This window comes from Sceloporus occidentalis, unplaced genomic scaffold (assembly GCF_023333645.1).
Source record: "Sceloporus occidentalis isolate IW3139 unplaced genomic scaffold, rSceOcc1.0.p SCAF_5, whole genome shotgun sequence".
NCBI lineage: Eukaryota > Metazoa > Chordata > Lepidosauria > Squamata > Phrynosomatidae > Sceloporus > Sceloporus occidentalis.
This window is the reverse complement of record NW_028316985.1, coordinates 31862978-31882667: the sequence shown is the minus strand read 5'-3', so window position 1 is coordinate 31882667 and position 19690 is coordinate 31862978. Positions and strand designations below refer to the sequence as shown.

General features: G+C 40.0%; 1 protein-coding gene across 8 annotated transcripts in view; it reads left to right on the top strand.

The window, feature by feature from the left end:
• Positions 1–19690, top strand: part of RBFOX2 (RNA binding fox-1 homolog 2) — a 255393-nt gene that overhangs the window by 152117 nt on the left and 83586 nt on the right. For all 8 annotated transcript variants that reach the window (XM_089528090.1, XM_089528089.1, XM_089528088.1 and 5 more), the window contains one exon: positions 4575–4799. In XM_089528090.1, the coding sequence (XP_089384216.1) occupies positions 4575–4799 (225 nt within the window). The remainder of the gene's footprint in view (positions 1–4574; positions 4800–19690) is intronic.

The following is a 19690-nucleotide window of genomic DNA, read 5'->3' as shown; positions in this document are numbered from 1 at the left end:
AAGCCTGTCTGCTGCCCTTCCACAGAGCAGAAGCTTTATACCCTGGGACTAGCAACTGGAAGATAATTGATCGTATTTGTAGGTTAGAAATACTGAAAACAACGTCTCATGCCCTAAACACTGTGTGCTACTCTTTAGGGATTGGAATTTAGTAAATAAAGCTGGTTGTCATTCTCTGTCTCTCTGTGTGCATCTATGCACTGCTATCATTGAATGCCCTTCCTTCTCCCTGCTACAGGCATGCATGATCACATGACTCCCAGGGGACACTGGCCAGATAGACTAGTGTCAGAACAAATTTGGGATTCAGCCAGCATCTGAATGGCCTAGTATTAGCTAGAAGTGTTCTGAATTTAATATAATTTCATTTTGCCCCAAACTAGAATTGTAGGCTGCTTGAGAAAGGTTAGGAAAGGGTTCTTTAATTTCTTCCAAGCCTGCTTTAGTTTCTTTGTGTTTCCTGCTAGAAGACCACTTTCTACAGCGATTTTGTTTAGAGAAACCCAACAGCGATCCTCTGGCTTACGTTAAAGCATTATTTTCCCGTGCTTTAAGCTTCTCAGTGTTGCAACATGCTGTGCTGTTTCAGATCTGTGAGTAGGTATTTGCTTTGCATTTATACTGAGAATGAACTAGTATTCAGAAATCAGGGTTGAGTTTCTCAAGGGTTTGTGTGTATGCATACATATGCATACATAAATATGTGTTCTATAGCATCTGATAGGCACTGCACATGTATACTGTATTGAAGGTGCACAGTAAAAGAGCTGTTATGCCAGTTCCCTGATCCAATTTCCCAGTGGTGTAGAAAACAATCTCTTTGCCTACTGTATGGTACAAATAGCATATTTTCACCCATCTCTAAGATTATCTTTTTGTTGAAAGAAAATATATGAATCTATCCTGCAAGCATGACCACCCTAAGGTGACCCTATCACAGGGAACCTAATATGCAAAAAAGGTTCTAGTTTTGTTTTCTTCATGTGGAGAACCATTGAGACTTAAAGTCTTTTCTAGTGTTGTATGGTGATACAGACCCAGAAAGGCTCTGTCCTATGATTTTTTTTGGTGATACTATATCTGCTTATTCCATTGCCAACATATGCATAGGATAGTTGGGGCTAGTCTTCTTCTTATTTCTCATGTGTGGGCTCTTACTTGGTCCAGAAAATATTCTGCATTAGGCATCCAATCCACATTCAAAAGCAGATCTTGTCTTCTTAGAAGTTTATCACACTGGGGTTAAAACGTTCCCCAGTGCATTCTAATGTGACCATGTGCGGGCGCGCCCGGAATGAGACGGGAATGCGATGGGGCCAAGAACCCCATTTTACCACACACTGGAACGCCGCCTTTGCCACCGGGCGTTCCAATCACGTTCCTGTTGCATTCCAGGGGACACCATTTCTGAGAAAGGCGGTGTTCCAGTGTGTGGTAAAATGGGGTTCTTGGCCCCATCGCGTTGCCGTCACGTTTTGTGCGCGCCCGCGTTAGAACACACTGGGGAACATTTTAACCCCAGTGCGATAAACTTCTTAGAGTTGGTAGTGGTGTAGTGGTTTGACCATTGGACTGCAATTCTGGATCCCAGAGTTTGAATTCTGGCTTGGCCATGTAAATCCACATGGGTCACCTTGGGCAAATCACATTCTCTCAGCCTCAGAGGATGGCAATGGCAAAAACAAACAAAGAAACAAACCTTGGAAGAAACTTGCCACAAAAACCCCATGATAGGTTTGCCATAAGTCAGAAATGACTTGAAGATATACAACAACAGTGAGAGGAAAATGGAAATGTAACTTGTTTTCGTCTTACTTTGCAATATATGAGTCTTTCTTCTGCTTACTGAGGGTAAAGGCAGGACTGGCAGGGTGGAGGGAGAGATTTTCTCATGAAGGGTGAAGATTAAGCCTGCCACAAAGGGCAAGAAATCATTTTACTTACCTGGAAAACTTTTGTTCCTACTTCCCTTGGCTAAGTAGATGGCTGTTGGCAAGTTTTTATCTGGTAAGTGAGCTTGTTTACTGAAGTCTTTAATTCTTTGGCTATAATGTAAATAGATCTAATTTGCAAGGGGAGATTTTTGAGTTTCTGTGTGGCTCAGGACTAATGCACAAGGATCTTAACCAGTGTCCTAGCCTGAACTTGAATTCTGATTTCAATTTAAAGAGGCCTGAATTCCTTTGAAGATGCTTTGTACAATAGGAATTGCAGGTGATTCATTCTTCTTTCCAATGTGCATGTTCTGGTAGTATTCATTCTTCCTTTTCACAAACTTCTGTAGTATCACTTGCTCCTTTCCTGAGGAGGCACTTGTGTTACCGGAGTGATGTTTGCAAGATTTTTTTACTATGTATTGATTTATGCTGAGGTGGCAGTCTTTTAGGACCGAGTTCTGAGAAGCATAACCACAAGTTTACAAGCAAATGTTGTGTATACTCCTAATTTGGGAATGAGGATACAAGAAAATGTTTGTTTGTACAGACACTGAGTCTGAACAATGGAGAATTGGTGTTTAGAATAATCATAAGGGCCTTCTTAAATTCTTAGGACTGTGCTGGGGATCTTTGAGGATCTTTTGCCCTATCTTTTTAATAACTGCGAAGCATCTAATACATCTAAAATAACATTTGTGTGAAAGTGATGGTAAAAGTCCATTGTAGTGGACTCTCTGTGGGATACCAAAGATTTCAGGATGAATATAATTAATGCTTTGTTTGAATGCAATGATGCTTATGATTGGTGAATGGAAGGAAGAGTCTGCACCATGTTCTCAGCTCTGTTTCTCATAATTTCTTCCTTTGGAAAAGCAGGCAAAGAATTAAATGTCAGCAAATTAGAATTATGTTTGTGTGTATGGTTTCAGTTTCAGGGCATCAAATCCCGTATTTCTGAACCTGATCCGAATGTTGTTGTTAATTTTATCTTTCTAAAACCTATAGCATCTATCAGTCCCAAAGGCTGTAACTCAGTAGTTGAGTACAGACCTGAATGTTGATGGGGCCAGGTTGCATTCTTGGCATCTCTCAGTAGGCATGGAAAAACCACTCTCTGAATCTCTGAAGAGCTACTGCCAGTCACTAAAAAGAACACTAGGCTAAATGGATTAAGGTAGTTTCCTGTGTTACTAAGGATGTCTGAAGCAGTTCACAATGTTTTAAATTTTTAAATGAAACATAAAACACAAAAAAGCAAAATACCTAAAGGCATAGTTTAGTATGCATTTTGCTCTGTGCAAGATTGGCATTACCGGTACTTCATATGACCAAATCTCTATCTAAATAGAATGGTTTTAATATACCTTGTAAAGATCAGGAGAGATCCAGGCACATGGAGTTCATTTGGCAGAAAGTTCCCTATGGAAAGATCTATATCTTGATGTCCATCCACTGTGTCTTGGATAGTCATTTGACAGACATTGACTGATGAAATGTTGGTGAAGAGTTTTAAAAGCATTACGTTTATTAGAGTAACAAATATGTATCTTTTAGGGAAGGAGAATAATCAAAAGCAAATTCAGTGATGGTGATTCATGAATATTTGTTGCTATGAAACAATAAAAGTTTTTTTTTTAGAAATACAAGAGAAGTACAATATTTTAACTTTCAACAATGCTAAGATTTATCTGAATGTGTATTGTTAGTGAATAATTCTTTGGTTTGACTTTTTGTTATGGAACAGTGTCAGCCTGCAGTTAGTTGTTTTTTTTAAAGGAAATTTAAAAGAAACATTTTAAGCATGTAAAACTGAAAACAAAAAACCTGACACAACACACACCTAACTAGATACCATGGGTGCTGACAGCAGTTACAGCAGGTGGCAGCCAGTACCAGAAGCTGAGCTATTCAGTTTGCCCCTTGCTGCTTTTGGACTGGGGGCAAGCGGCCATCACACCTGTTCTTCTTATAATAAGAAATAGAAAGCAAGCAAGCTGCCTCTTGGCATAGTGGCATCCAAACTGATAGCTAACTGAAGTGATTGATACACTATGAGCATTCTCTGGAATATCCTAAAATACATGAGCAAGCAGGAGGAGCTGTTCCTGAAGGAACTTGGAACCATAATATATTGAACTATTTGTGTTATTACTATTTATCATTACAATACAAGCAAGAAGGGGCCGCACATCTGCTAAACAGATAACAAATCAACTTAACATACATTCTTGTGTTTTGCACGCCTGTTTATAGACCTGTTTATGATATTCTGTATTTTCACCACTTATTGCTGTCTTTTTTTTTTTTTAAATGGCTTTGCTCTGATGCCTTCTAGAAAAGCCCAAGTATCTCAACTTAGTACACTGCTTCTCTGCACTTAAGTAAATAGGGCTGTGGGCGCTTTTGATCTTGAAACCTTGATCTGTTCACTTATTCTGCACATTAAACATGCTAAAGAAATGTGTATGGGTGGTTTCCAGGAGACAAGATTGTTTGCGTCTTCTGAGGGATGCTGAACAATGAATAAGATAACTTATCTTGGCTAGAGGATATATTTTTCTTCTTGAAAGTAAGTTTGTTTTATATACTGTTTCTCTTTTGTTGATATATTAAGTGTTTTCCTTCTTCACTCTCCAGGGTAACCAGGAGCCTACAGCCACTCCTGACACAATGGTCCAGCCATTCACCACAATCCCATTCCCACCTCCCCCACAGAATGGGATCCCCACAGAGTATGGGGTACCCCACTCTCAGGACTATGCAGGCCAGACCAGCGAGCACAATCTGACAATCTATGGAAGTACACAGGCTCATGGAGAACAGAACACGAATACAGCCACCACGCAGAATGGATCTCTTACGGTATGCATAGCAAAATGTAAAGCAGAAGAATGCAGTTGTACTTACTTTGGATTTGATTCTCTGCTATCTGTTATGTGTATATTTTTGTATGACTAAGGTCTGAAATAGTCAGACCGTAAGAAACTCAGTGGGGCCCTTTCATACTGGGATTGCAGTGATCACACACAGCCAGTCCCAATCTGGGCCGGTTACGGTCCTGAACTGGGCTTCCAAAAAGGAGTGGATTTTTCTGTTCTTTTTTTGGCCTGGTTCTTTTTTGAAGGTGCAGCGTTGGCTCTGTTTTCTGCTGTGTTCTTGGCATGTGTCATCTAAATGCTTTGCCCCGAACGCAGCAGGAAACTGCATCATATGGATCATCTGTTTTGGGCCATAGATAGATATAATCCCTTGTAGTAGAAGTTAAGCACACAATCAGGGTGATGTACATTTTACATCCCAAGCTACCTTTTTATTTGCTCCTTGTTTCCTTGACAAACATGACTGAAACAGTTCTTCCCAGTGATTACAAAGAAAACTGAATAGGTAGTTGAGCCCAGTTTGTTACTAATTGAAAGAATGGGTTTTTGAAGATGACATTCATCAGGTGTTGGAAAATTAATTCATATTATTTTATCTGTAACTAACTGTCTTGTCCTCTAGTTCCCTGTATTTCACCTCAGGGGCCTCCCCACCCCTGAATGGATCAGGCTTTCCTGACAACTCCTTTCCATCCTTGCTCACTAAGGAAAAAATGAGTAGAAATGAGAACAACCTGAACTAGACAAGGCACTATGTGTATGTTGACAACACTTGCTTAACTGAATAAGTTTGATATTATGGGGTCCTGATACACAGCGATCTGGGATCACATAGATGTGTGCAAACCCTCACTGCTCTTAATTTGATGTGTGTCATCCTTGCTTACCTCCAATAAAAAGGAGAAAGAGAGGTAAGAGGAGAAGAATCGAATTTACATCATTGGGCACAAAGAGGCCAGTAGGTGCCTTCATTTACTGAAGGTTATAATTAAATATACAGATAATGCAAAAGGAATCCAGAGGCCCTTTTGAGTAGTTCACATCATACCACCCTGGAACCGAAAGAATTTAGTAACCCAACCTGCCAGCTCTGGAGACCTGTTTCTTTTCTAAATGGGTAGGAGTATATAGTTTGGTAAGCCTGGGTATATAGTTTTTTTTTTAAAGAAACTTATATCCTACCATTTTTATAAGGTGCTCAAGACTGCAGACATGATTCTTTCCATTTGAGTTTGAAAACCGCCCCACGAGATTAGTGAGAAAGAGTGACTGGTCCAAGGTCAACCAGAGAGCTTTGCAATTGAGCAAGATTTGAGTATAGATCTTCCTGGCCATAGTTCAAAACTTTAACCACTGTTAGGGACATACTGTACTGATGATTAAAGGTCATATGGTAGTTAGGGGCCATGATGGAATGGAGGAATAGTAGCAGATAAGATTCTTTTTCTGCCAGTTAGTTATCCTCTTCCTTGTTGGCATCATTCAGACAGGGCAACATGCCTGCAGATTATTCAAACGAAAGTTTTATCCACCTATTAAGCCACTTTTTAAGACTTGACTTCCTAATAAAATGTGTTGTGGTAACCTTGGGGATACACATGATGGATTTAATCTTTTAATGCTTTGGGTTTTCTTGTAGTATGGCTAGCTAGCAGCAGCCTTTTTTATCCTGCATGAGTTCATGGGCTTGAATGGATGAAGCTGATTGCAATGCCAGTGCAGATGTAAGGGGTGCTTAGGATGGGATGATATTTGTCTGTGGTGAGCAGTGCAAACAAAACAACTCAGAAGGCTGTAGTGACATTTTAATACCAAGGGGCTTGATAGACTGCCCTGAAAGGGTGGGCTGGAGCCGCCCGTTTTTGTTCCTGAGGGAGGCCACAGCAGCCAAACTGCGCGGCCTTCCTCCGCCGCAAAAAGAACCCACTGAAAGCGGGTTCATTTTGCGGTGCACAGCCACCACCATGAATGCACCATTGGCGCGCTGTGGCACATCAATGACACAAGCGCGGTGCCGCAACGTGTGGACACGCCACTGCACTTGCTTCATCATGGCAGTCCCTGTATGGACTGGAGGCTGCCATGATGGCGCTGCTGCCGCACACTAGGATTCAGGAGCGTGCGCATGCTGCGTGCTCCTGAACCTTAACATCAGTGCCAGGATGGCGCTTCCTGCCCATTTGTACCAGGCCAAAGTGCCAGGACCTTAAAATACGGATAAGGTAAAGTGTTTTAGTTATGAGAAAAATAAAGGCAACTTGACTATACTGAAGGCGCTGAACCATAACATATAAACCTAGTGTTTGAATCCAGTTTTTAAAAATTTTTATTAGAATAAAAAGGAAACATACAAATATACATACATGCATACATTTGCGAAATAAAACATGTACCTGTAAGTATAAATTCTATACAATACATCTACTTTCACCCCTCTTAACATACCTACCTACAACTTCCAAATCTATCTTCATCACATTTTCTCTTCCTTCTCTCTTCTCCTTCTCATTCCTTCTATCCTATTCTATCTAATTTTCTTACTAACATCCAATCTTCATACTTCAAACTAACATACAAGTTACTTCCTTCTCCTTTTTACGCTGTTTGTACAGATTCAAGGTAAGCATAACTTTCTTTCTCAAGTATAGCTTTTTGTAACTTTTTGTTTGAATCCAGTTTTTAAAGCCAAATTCAGATACATCGAAAACAGGGCAAAGCATTCTTGCTAGCTGTAAGAAAGCCTGCACGATCAGTTGAAAAGCAGAACTATCTTGTCCTAAGTTAGGAAGTGCCATAGAAGCTTAGATCTTTTGCATGGAGAGGTATGATGTCTACTGTGTGACAATAAACAACATGAAAAATGTGGGGAATGAAATTGAATCACCTCTGTGCTGAATTGTCTGTATATGTTTATGCTCGTTGTAGCTTTGCCCAGACTTGTTTTATTTAATAAAACAGGGCAGAGATGAATAATGTGAGCCCTGACCTTAGCCACCAGCTACTGCCAAGCCTCTTGCTCCTCTTCCATATTAGGAGCCAGCCTCAGTGTACTGCATGTCATCAGCTAACAAAGAGTTCTGTTGAGAGGAAGAACTTTGTTAAATTGTTCATGCCGCTAACTGGCCTGGTTAGAAGGTATGACAGTCCCATTTGTATTTTGGTGGCCCAGTGGCAGTGAACTTGCTCGGAACTCACAAGGACATGGAAAAACACATGGAGCTACTGGGGAAAATATCATGGAATGGGGCAAAGGAAGTATTTTTCCCAAAGTAGGATCAGTGTCCTCAGTGATGTCCGGTCCCATCCACAGAATTCTACATTGCTTCTGTTGCTGTTTAAAGATCTAGGATGTTTTTCATATTCTTACAGGTAAAAAAGAAAGGAGTCACTCATTCTCTTTTTGCCCTCTATAGATTTTTGTTTCTTGAGCAACAAGAATAGGCTCTTTCCCCCTCCTTTTCTAAAGTTTAAAATGATACAAAATGAATTTATCTTTTTAATACACACATCCAAGAATATAGTCTTATGACATTCTAGAACCCAATCTTAAAACAATGTGACTTTTAAAATAAACACTGTTTTTTGCATAATCTGTTTTCAACTATTTGATTCCTTTAGCATGAACTTCTTTCCTCTGCCATTGGCATTTGAGTTTTCTGTCTTTTTCTCCATTCTGTCATTTTCTCCATTTCTACCATTCTGCCTCCTTTCTTACTGTGTTACTCATTATTCTGCTTATATTTACATTCTCAGGGTAATGGGAGTCCCTTAACAAAGTGAGTGTCTCTTCTCCTTCTGGTGAGTTGTGGGAGAGTGCCCTTCTCTCAAAGTGAGGTTAGGAGAGTCATCATGGTTATGTTATAGTTTGGAGCACACAGAGCACCACCAAAGTTCAGTGCCATTGTAGAGATTATGTTCCCTGCTGATCAGTTTGGAATTGGATAGATGCAGGGTCATCTTTGTGCACATACTGTGCTCTGGAAGGTACTTTTGAAGCTCAATATAATAGTGAGGACACCCCAATTCTCCCTGAGTGAGCAAAGGCTTGCATTAGCTATGAATGTCAGCCTAAATTTGAACTCCTTTCCATTCACTTTGCTTTTTGAGAGTTTATATCTTCCCCCCTTTTCTCCTTTCACTCTTTCTTTTCTACAACCTTTTCTCCCCTAGTTGTCTCTTCATTTGTTGTTTTCATTGCTCCCAAACTTAATAGCTTATATCAGGGGTAGGCAACCTTTTTGAGCCGGGGGCCGGGTTGCTGTCCCTCAGACAACTGGGGGGGCCGAAGCCAATAAATAAATAAATAATTATTTTTCCTTAAAAAAAAAATTTAAATAAATAAATAAACCGGGACAAATGTAGGACAACATGTTCAAATGGTGGACACCTTTTTTAAAAAAGTGGAGGACACACAAAAAAAATTGCTGATTTTAAAAAAAATGTTAATATAAATGCATGTTTCTGAGGCTTCTATAGACAATTGCCCCTGCGCGCGAAAGGCCAAAGGCCCCAGCGGCAATCGGTGGCAGGACCGGGCTGGGGCCGGTCCCAAGGCCTCGCCGGGCCGCATCCGGCCCGCGGGCCGCAGGTTGCCTACCCCTGGCTTATATGTACGTACAAGTTAACATTCCAGTTTACCTTGATTAATCCATAATAAAATACTGTGTTCTGGTTACATACCATTCCATGTGTTACATTCCTCAGTACATCTGTATGTAAAATATGAAAGTGTGGGGAAAACCTACAGTTTTATTACCCTTTCATTGTGTTTGTATGAAAAACTAATTAAGATGTGCTATGCACAGCTGCAGTGGATTAAGTGGTTTTCGTTATGCACAGATTTTGGTGAAGAGAAAGAAGATCTTTCAACTCTGAAGAGGACCACTAGAAATTGCATAATGCAGTTTTAAAATATTTTTTTTACAGATTTTATTGTTTCAGTTTTTAAGTTTTGTGGTTATGTAATGTTGCATGTATGAACTAATTGGGTAGGACAACTGAAAGGAGTATGTGTGGGAGGGAAGGATGCTTACAATATGCCCTCTAGAGATGGTAGCATTGCTTGTCACCCTTCCACCTAATGCCAAGCTTGCAAAGATGACAGTGCTCTCTATATATTTAAATCCAGTATTTTAAAGAGGAAGTGGAGAAGTAAGAAGTATTGAAGTAAGATTTACAAACTAGGAAGCAGATTTTGTGCATTTCATTCTTGGTGGCTGTTCCTAGGCTCTGGAATTGTCCTTCTAGAATACTATACTACTCCCACTTTGTTGAAAACATTTTTATTCCAACAAGCTTTTGGGATCTGATTGTTATACAAGGAAAGGGCTTATCTTAGTATGCGGCACAATTTTTATTTTTTGCTGTTTAATGAAGGTGTTCTAAATAGTTTTTAATTATATAGACAGTTCGTTTATGAGTATGTGTTATTACTTGCATTTATTTTTATTTTACAAGCTGCCTTGAGTCCCAGTTTTGGGGATAAGGTGGGGCAGAAAGAAAGCAATACTGTATTCAGATTATCATTCATATTATTGGGGCCATCAGTATGAAAAATGGGATAGTCTCTATATGTCTTCTGACTTGTTATCCCTGACAATAAGGAAAATCCTTCTGGAAACTCAATAATTGCTTCTATGTGGCAAGGTAACTGTTATGTGATGAGTTTCCCAGTCTAGAGCTTCATAACTACTTGAACTGTTGTTTGGTTTTTGAGTTTAAGTCCATCATTTCATCTAGAAAGATCGTTTATATGTAAATCTGGGTTTCACCAGAAGTAGTGAAAGGCTTAGAATGACTTCTCTCAATTCATTCTTTTATCCTTTGGTACAGAGTTGAGGCTTACAGTATAATGTTTCCTTAGCATTCCTTTCCTTTAGGGTTGTTCTGGAAGTGCCATGTTAATATACAGTTTTAAATTATTTTGAAAATGTAGGGCAGTTAATTCTGAGTATAATAAGTTGTGGTTTACCACATCCTGAATTCCTTTGCAGTATTGAAGTTGTTAATGTCCTCTGTTTTCAGATCTATCATGAGAATTGTCCTAGAACTCTCCAATTTCTTTTTTAAAAGATTCCTTGCTTTGCACATATGAACATGTTTAGAGTCTTTGGGAGTAAGTTGGAAACATCTAAGAGATCTTCTCAGAAACTGGAGGTCATGCAATATCTACTGATAGATCTCAAGCTTGTTTGTAGTAGGTCAGTGAGGGTTTTTGATTCCTAATGGATAAAAGAAAAGTGTTCTTTTCCTCCAGAAGTAGGCTGCTAAAACCAAGAACACTTTAATGAAAACAGGAGTACATTTGTGTCTGAAAGGATTTGTGTATAAATTCCCGAGCTTCATATGTGCTCAGGGGCAGTTGTTCTCCAATTTTAGGTCCACCTTCCTAAATCACTGTTTTGAACTTGGTTATAGTAAGAAGAGCATGGTATACAAGTGAAAAGTAAAGTAGATTTTATAAACTTAAAACTTGCTTATCTGCTACTTAGAGCACAACACACTTTTGCCTCAAAATGTACGAGTTTCATATCTATGCCATGTAAAAGCGCTTTAGAAAGGATTGAACTTCTCAGCATAGATTTAGTGAGACTGATAGATGGTCTAGCAATTGCTCGGATTGCTCATACAAAATTTAGGCCAGGAGTTTCCAACCTTTTCAGGCCCATGACACAATTAAAGTAGTGTGGACACTACTACTACTACAGGAGGAGAAGGCATGGCTGGTTCTAAAAGAAAAACAAGGTAAAAGCAATATCTAGTAAATAAAAATATTTATCATTATACAGTTGCATGCTTTCTTTACATGACATTACCTTAAACTGCAGTTGAAATTATAACTCACAGATTACACAGGTAAAACAGTAAAAATCACAGACCTGGTGCTTTCCAGTACAACTGTGGTACAAAAATGTGGATCCTAGGCACAGATCCTCATGAATTGTTGTTGTTGTGTGCCTTCCAGGTTGTTTCTGACTTAGGGCAACCTCAAAGTCAACTCATCATGAAGTTTTCTTGGCATATTTGTTCAGAGGGGGCTTGTCTTTGCCTTCCTTTCAGAAAAAGTGACTTGCCAAAGATCACCTAGTGGGTTTCCATGGCTGAGCGGGGACTCAAACTCCAGTTTCCAGAGTGATAGTTCAGCACTCAGACAATTACACCATGCTGGCTTTCTACCCTCATGAATACTCGTGAATTGCATCTGAGGACACCAAAGTAACAATCTAATCACAACACATCTGTGTGTGACGTATAATTTGCTTCTTGTGGGGTTGGGGGTGTCCCTTGTAAAAATGAAGAAGTATTATAATTATGGCTTGGATCACTGGATTTTCAACCACAGTAACTGAGTTAGAAGATTTCAAAGATATAGCTGTGTTAGTCTGTAGAATCAGTGTATAGAGCAATATTGTAGCACCTTTGCGACTAATGGAAAGAAAGAAGTTGGCAGCATGAGCTTTCACAGACTAAAGTCTACTTCCTCAGGTGAAATGCATCTGAGAAAGTAGACTTAAGTCTACAAAAGCACATGCTACCAACCTCTTTCTTATATTCAATCTCAAAGATGCTACAAGATCTCTCTACATACTGAGTTGGAAAATGACAGTTGTTTTGGGAGGGTGGCAAGGAAGAGAAGAGGGAGCCAGTAACAGCTCCTGTAACATTGTGGCCATTATAGTTCATGACAGGAAGACAGGTAATTAAAATACCTTTCAGCTGCCACCTGAGCCAGGCCAATATCCTGTGGAATAAATCTTCTGGATACTGTGAATACTGTTGTTATCAGTCTCTCTGACATTCTACGCAGGAAACAGAAAGCAATGTAGTCAGTATTTTTTTTTAAATGTTTGAAATGTTAGTGTCTTAAAAGTAGTGTTTAATTGAATACATGGTTTAATGCTTTCTACTCTGGAGACCAGGGTTCGGTTCCCAGCTCAGCGATAAAACCCACTGGGTGACTTTGGGCAAGTCACACTCTTTCAGCCTCAGGAGAAGGAAGTGGGAAACATCCTGTGAATAAAACTTTCCAAGAAAACCCCATGATAGCTTCACCTTAAGGTCACCACAAGTTGAAAATGACTTGAAGGCACACAACTACAATCACAAACTGTTGTACACCATATTGTTTTAGATATGTTTTAATTTTTATTGTAGCAATAGCAATAGCAGTAGCAAGTACATTTCTATACCACTTACCAGTGAATAAAGTACTCTGTAAGAGGTTTACAATGTGTAAGCTAATTGCCCCCAACAAGCTGGGTACTCATTTTAGCGACCTACAGGAAGATGCAAGGCTGAGTCGACCCTGGAGCCCCTGGGATCGAACTCACAACCTTGTGGCTGGAGTACAGGCATTTAACCACTGTGCCACCAGGGCTCCCCTTGTAAGCTGATTTGAGTCCCATTTAGGAGAGAAGCAGGATATAAATAAATAAAAAATCAGTCATAGCCAGAAGAGAGCTATCCATCCTCCCCTTCTGCCCTCATATTTTATGTAGACAAAACAGATGTCTTCCAGTGCCTTCTAATGTGATGTCTAGACTTTCATGTCATTCAGAATTGATTTGTATATCATAAGACACTTTTAATGGCTGTTCAAAATCCTGTTCAGGTTTAAGAAACCTGGAACAATAAGATACTTTTATTCACCATTTGTTCTAGGTTTTGGGAGTCTTCCTTGATACACTAGTATCTATCACAGACCTGTTTGTGACATTTGATTTGCTATATCCCAGCAAATAAAACGTGAAATACAGAAGAGTCTGTCGGGGTGGTGTGTCCATTATGTCTTTAAGTCATCCTTGTCTGCTATCTCCATATTTATTTAAAATATCACCAATTTTTGATCTAGGCTATCAGGATGAAGAAACTTTTGTCTCTCTCTCTATGGTATGATGTCTTGATTTGAACTTGACATCAGACTAATGGTAAAGAACAACTGTGTAATTTGAATGAAATACCATGAATAAAAATCTTGATCAGATACAGTGTACCTTTTGTTTCTGCTGGGGTTTGGTTCCAAGATCTCCTGTGGATACCAAAATCTGTTGATGCTCAAGTCTCATTATTTTATTTCCAGGATTTATTTCCCAACTTTCTCCCACAATGGGATTCAAAGTGGGTTAAATACAGTGGTAGAGTAAAATGGTGTCCCTTATATACAATGGCAAAATAAAGGTTTATTTTTTTTCTTTCAAATTTATATCTTTTTAAATTGTGGGTAGTTGAATCCATGGATAATATGTTAACAGAGTCTTTCCCATGTAGGAGAATGCAGTCTAGTAATGTGTATGTATGTGTGCATGGTCACATGTTTAATTCATTGCACAGTTAACACCACACTACAGATTTTATATTGCATGTTCTTGTTGATTTTCAACAATCACATTTTAATTATTCCATCAGTAAAGTGGCAGATTGGGAGCATAGTACTATCTTGCACATTTTTTCCCTTTGTGTTATAATCATAGCTTACCATAGTATCTAAATCAAAACTACTTTTGGTTCAAACTCTAGTTTGCAAATCCACCTCAAACTATGGTTTCAAATTATGGTTGGTGGCAATCTTGATTTTCTCTGACCATATTTAACTCAGTTCACATTTAGCAGCAATGTTTTTCTAGCAAACCACAGAGCAAACTATAGTATAACCTGAATATTGTGTATTGACTGACTTGAACTATTATGTTGCCTTGATGGGTAAAAATTCACTGACTTGCAGTGGAAGTCTTTCTGTTCGTGACTGTTTAAATCTATTATGTGATATTTCCCTTTTAATAATCTCTCCACCTTCAGCTGTCTATGACTGAAATTCCTCAATTAGGCTGATTTATGTATGTCCCTATAATTTGACAGATATGATCTCAGGAGTGCAAGAACTGGCAAGAGCTGAGATAGAAGATGGCAGTATTTGAAATAGACTCCTTCAGGTTTGCTAGGATTATGAATTGTACAGATGTCTTGAAAACACCTGATCCATTTCATCTGCATCTGAATCACTTGTTTTCAAGAAAGCATTAGCTTCTCATCCATGATGCTCTATCTTCTGAAAGCAAAGGCTAGCAATTCAGAAAGCTAGGTGTGCATGCATATTTGGGGAGAAGGATTGTGTCCACTCTTCAGATTGTCCCTCACAGGTCTGACCAGCAGACTGTAAAAGATTTTAGCTCTGGATGTTCTGACTAATAAATACTGGTTATGTCAAACTGTGTGAAGGAATTATGATGCAGAAGAGGTATAATACAACAGGGAGTATACTTGATATGCCAAATTTAATTGGTGATCTGCAATGACATTTCAAACGGCCTGTAGGCTATAGTGAACTTAACTTGCTTTGCTTCCCTTGGCATTCTCCTTCTCTTTTTTCTAGATTGTATGTTATGTTGTGTCTACAATAAAAGCGAAAGCAAGGAAAAAGCCAGTTTAGGAATAGTGTAAAGCTTGAAGAAGCTTTCATACCAGCATCACAAACTGGAATGAGATTGTAGTAAAAAATGTCTGAGCACAAATGCCATCTTTTCTTTTTTGTATATACCTTTAGATGTGAGTATACCTGTTTTTTAAAAACTATATCCACATTTTCTTTGCCAAGTCTCAAGGAGTCGTAGTAAAGGTGAGCCAACATGTGGTAGCATCAAATAATGTCTGCATTTCCAGTGCTGACTCTTAGCACATCATTCCTCAGTTCTGTACCGCATATGCACATCAGTGAAAAGAAATCCTTTTTTCCACCTAGTTGTTTCCAATTTATACTGTCCTTTCAGTCAGTGCTTAATTGAGAGGTCCCAGAAGTCATTGCCTTTGACTTTAAAGCCCTTACTGCAAGGAGTGATTGGTAATGTCAAATAAAAAATGTTCAGCGTATGTGCACAACCACTCTTCTTATTCTTTATGGTCTTTGTATGTGTCTAATTGTAAAATAGTTTTTTATTGGCTTGTGTCTTCTTCAAGGCATGGGGCAAATGCTTTCCTATTCAGAGATGTCCTCTGGTTAGTGACATAGTAGCTGCTGAGACAACTTTTTTCATGCGTTTTTAGGGAGCTTTAATAACTCTTCTATTTTAAAGAGGGAACTATTTTAATCTAGCAAAGTCTTTTGTTTTCTCATAATGCACTTTTTTCTTCCTTCTCTTGATGTGCTTGCAGTGTAGCAGATATACTGTAAAAGTGACATGGGAAATTTCCTATTTTAAACCAACATGCCTGCTATCTGCTATACTTTGAGGAGAAGCATATTGTGGCCTTCTGCCTTCATTGGTTAAGCTGAAACAGGCATGCCTGAGCTGTTCTTATTTGTAGAATTCAAAGATATAGCCATGTTAGTATGCAGAATTAGTATGTGGAGAGATCTTGTAGCACCTTTGAGACTAACTGAAAGAAAGAAATAGGCAGCATGAGCTTTCATAGACTTAAGTCTACTTCCTCAGATGCATTTGGTGGAGTGGAAGCCAGGCACAGACATACATATACCATTGGTATGTGAGGATATTAATTCAAATTACAAATTCTTTGTGTATGGAAATGAAGTTGCAGGTCCAGTTTTGAAATGGGACTAGCCTGTGGTGAGGGGGAATAGATGTAGGGCACCCCCATGAGGATGGGGTCAGATAGTGTTAAATTGTGTGTAGTGAGTAGGGAAAGCCATTGCTTGAGGGACTAGTTTGTGGATGAATTCCAATTCTGCTGTTTCTCTTTCCAACCTACCTTTGTAGTTATTTTGTTCTGAGGTCTGAAATGGAATGCCCAGGGAGATTGAAATGTTCTGCCACTGGTTTTTCTGTATTCCTATTCCTAATTTCTGATTTATGTCCATTTATCCTCTGGCGTAGGGAGTGGCCTGTTTGCCCAAAGTAGAGTGCTGAAGGGCATTGCTGACACAGTATGGCATAGATCACACTGGAGGGTGAGCACATGAAGTCCCCCCCCCCCCCCCAATATTGTGGGTAGTGCCATTAGGTCACCCACAACATTAGGAGCCCTGGTGGCATAGTGGTTAAATGTCTGTACTGTAGCCACTCACTCAAAACCATAAGGTTGTGAATTCAATACCAGCAAATGGGCTCAAGCTTGACTCATGCTTACATCCTTCTGAGGTCACTAAAATGAGTAATGGGGGCAATTAGCTTACACTTTGTAATCTGCTTAGACACTGTTAGTTCAGTATGAAGCAGTATATAAATGAAGCTGTTTGTTTTGTTTGTCTTATGATGACATTTCCTGGATAATTATATGGGCAGAAGTGGCATCTTCATTTGTGGCAAGGCTTAATACCTGTTATTATTATTATTAACCTTTATTTGTAAAGCGCTGTAAATTTACACAGCGCTTTACATACAGTCTTTTTAATTAGACAGTTCCCTGCCCTCAGGCTTACAATCTAAAAAGACACCACATAAAAGGAGAAGGGGGTAGTGGTGGGGAAGGGGATGAGGTCCAGCAGTTCCTCTCTACCTCCAAGGCCTGGACCAAGGCAGGTGGACTGGAAGGAGGGCTTGGCTTCATAATGGATGGTTAATCTTCATCCAGGGAGGCAAGCGAGAATTATGCAAGGCCTGGGAACGCTTCTCTGAACAGGATGGTCTTCAACTCAGTTTTGAAGGTGGTTAAAGAAGGGATGGCTCTTGTTCGCGGGGGAAGAAGGTTCCAGGAGTGAGGGGCAGCGAGTGAAAAGGGGTGAATCCGAGATGGGGCAGAGAAAATCCTGGGCTGGAACAGTAGACCTTGACTACCAAAACGGAGGGCCCGAGTGGGAAGGTGAGGAGAAAGAAGGTCTGATAAGTAAGGAGGGGCCAGCCCATGGAGGGCTTTAAACGTCGACAGCAGGAGCTTATACAGAATACAAAAAGGGAGGGGGAGCCAGTGAAGGGATGCCAGCAAAGGAGAGATATGGTCAGAGCGGTGGTCGGATGTGATAATGCATGCAGCTGAATGCTGGACAGAAATTAAAGGACGGAGGTGAGAAAGAGGAAGCCCAGCCAAGAGGACGTTACAGTAATCAAGTCGTGAGATCATTAAGGCATGGACCAGGATCTTGGCAGTAGAGGCGGAGAGAAATGGTCGGATTTTGGCAATATTGTACAAAAGGAATCTACAAGCCTTGGCTGTGGTCTGGATCTGAGGGATACACGACAGAGAAGAATCAAAGATAAAACCAAGACTGCGGGCTTGCTGGACTGGTTGAATAGAAGTGTTGTTCACAGAGACAGAAAAGGAGTGTGGAAGGGTGGGCTTAGGAGGAAAGACAAGAAGCTCTGTCTTGGACATGTTGAGCTTCAAACGCCAATGGCGCATCCACTGTGAGACAGCTGTGAGACAAGACGAAACTTGCTGTTCAAGCCTTGGAGAAAGGTCAGGGGTGGAAAGATATAACCGGGTGTCATCAGCGTACAGATGGTAGGAAAACCAAAAGAGCTAATGAGTTTTCCTAAGGACAGTGTGTAGAGAGAAAACAGAAGGGGACCCAGAACAGAGCCCTGGGGCACTCCAACAGATAAGGAACAGAGGACAAAGTTTGACCACCAGTGTCACCATATGTGTCATGTGTTGTCCTGTAGGTGAGTAGATGTTTTTATTTGTTCATAGTTCATAGGCTGCAAGTCTTACTGTCCATCCTAGATTAAGGCATAAATTCCTTCATAAGATAGAAAGGTCAGAATTGTTTCTGTGGTAGGTATAATTGCCCCCCCCCCCCCGGTTGATTCAGGGATGTGCTTTAGAGATTTAAATCACTTGCTCAGGCTTCAGTGTCAGTATCGGGAACTCTTGGTTTGCAGTTGATAGCAAGTATTTTTCAGTAGCAGATTCTCCTATTTGGCATTTTCTGCTGTGCACAGTTTTCACCAAATACAGGGTGGCAGTGGCACTAGTAGCCTACCTTCATCATAGCACCATTGCTCCATTCCCCTATATTGATAATTTACTGCTAATAGGCATACTTCCTAAGATGGTCTTGGGGGAGGGGGGCTGTGTTGCAGGTATTGTCCTTGGATGCCATACTGCTTTAGAGGAGCTATGTCATCACCTTCGGTTCATTATTGCAGTTTCATATTGTGCTCACTGGGGTGTGTATCTGAAGAACAGTGCAGATGAAATTGTGCCCATGGTTAACATTTTCTGGTCTGTATTACACATCAGATTGAAGACACTGATTTTCTTGAAATAATGGAAGCATCAGGCTTTCTGGTTTGCTGATCTGTGAATGGGACTTCTCCACAATTGGATCTTTAAGCCTACCACTATCCAGAGTAGCAAAATTATGAAAAAGAATCTTCAGCAAGGCTGATCTGGTGCGTTATTTTCTGCCACAGGACCTATCAGTAGTCACATTGACCCTCCAAACAAAAACAATGAAACAACCACCTATTGGTGGAACGAAAAGTCTCCACATGTCCAGTTCTAGTTTTACAAAAATGCTATTTAAATTTTTTTTTAGAAGATGGACAAGGGGGTCCCTGTGCCTTGCTTAAAAGGTGATCTGCTACTCTTGAAGACTTCCTGGCAAGATGAGCCTTTTTTTTTTCCTGCCAGTATTCACCCCTGCAGGGATAGGAAGACCAAGAATGGGATCGGGGGTTGCAGTTCACACCCCTGTTCCTCAGAGTGTATTGTTTCATCTACACCTCAGTAGTTGTTAGTCACCACAGGTGTTTACATATGGGGCTGGCTAACTATTGAAGAAACATGCACACACATTATTTGGAGTCACATGGTAAACTATTTAGGTGGCCATTGGCAACATGTCCATGAAGATTTCCTTCCCTAAGCAGAGGTTTCTGCTTCCAGGGTATGCTGACCAGCTGCAAGACAGTATGAAGTATGGCCTATAAATGGAATGTGATCTAATGATTCCTCTCCTGTAGTTCCTGAGCATGGGAT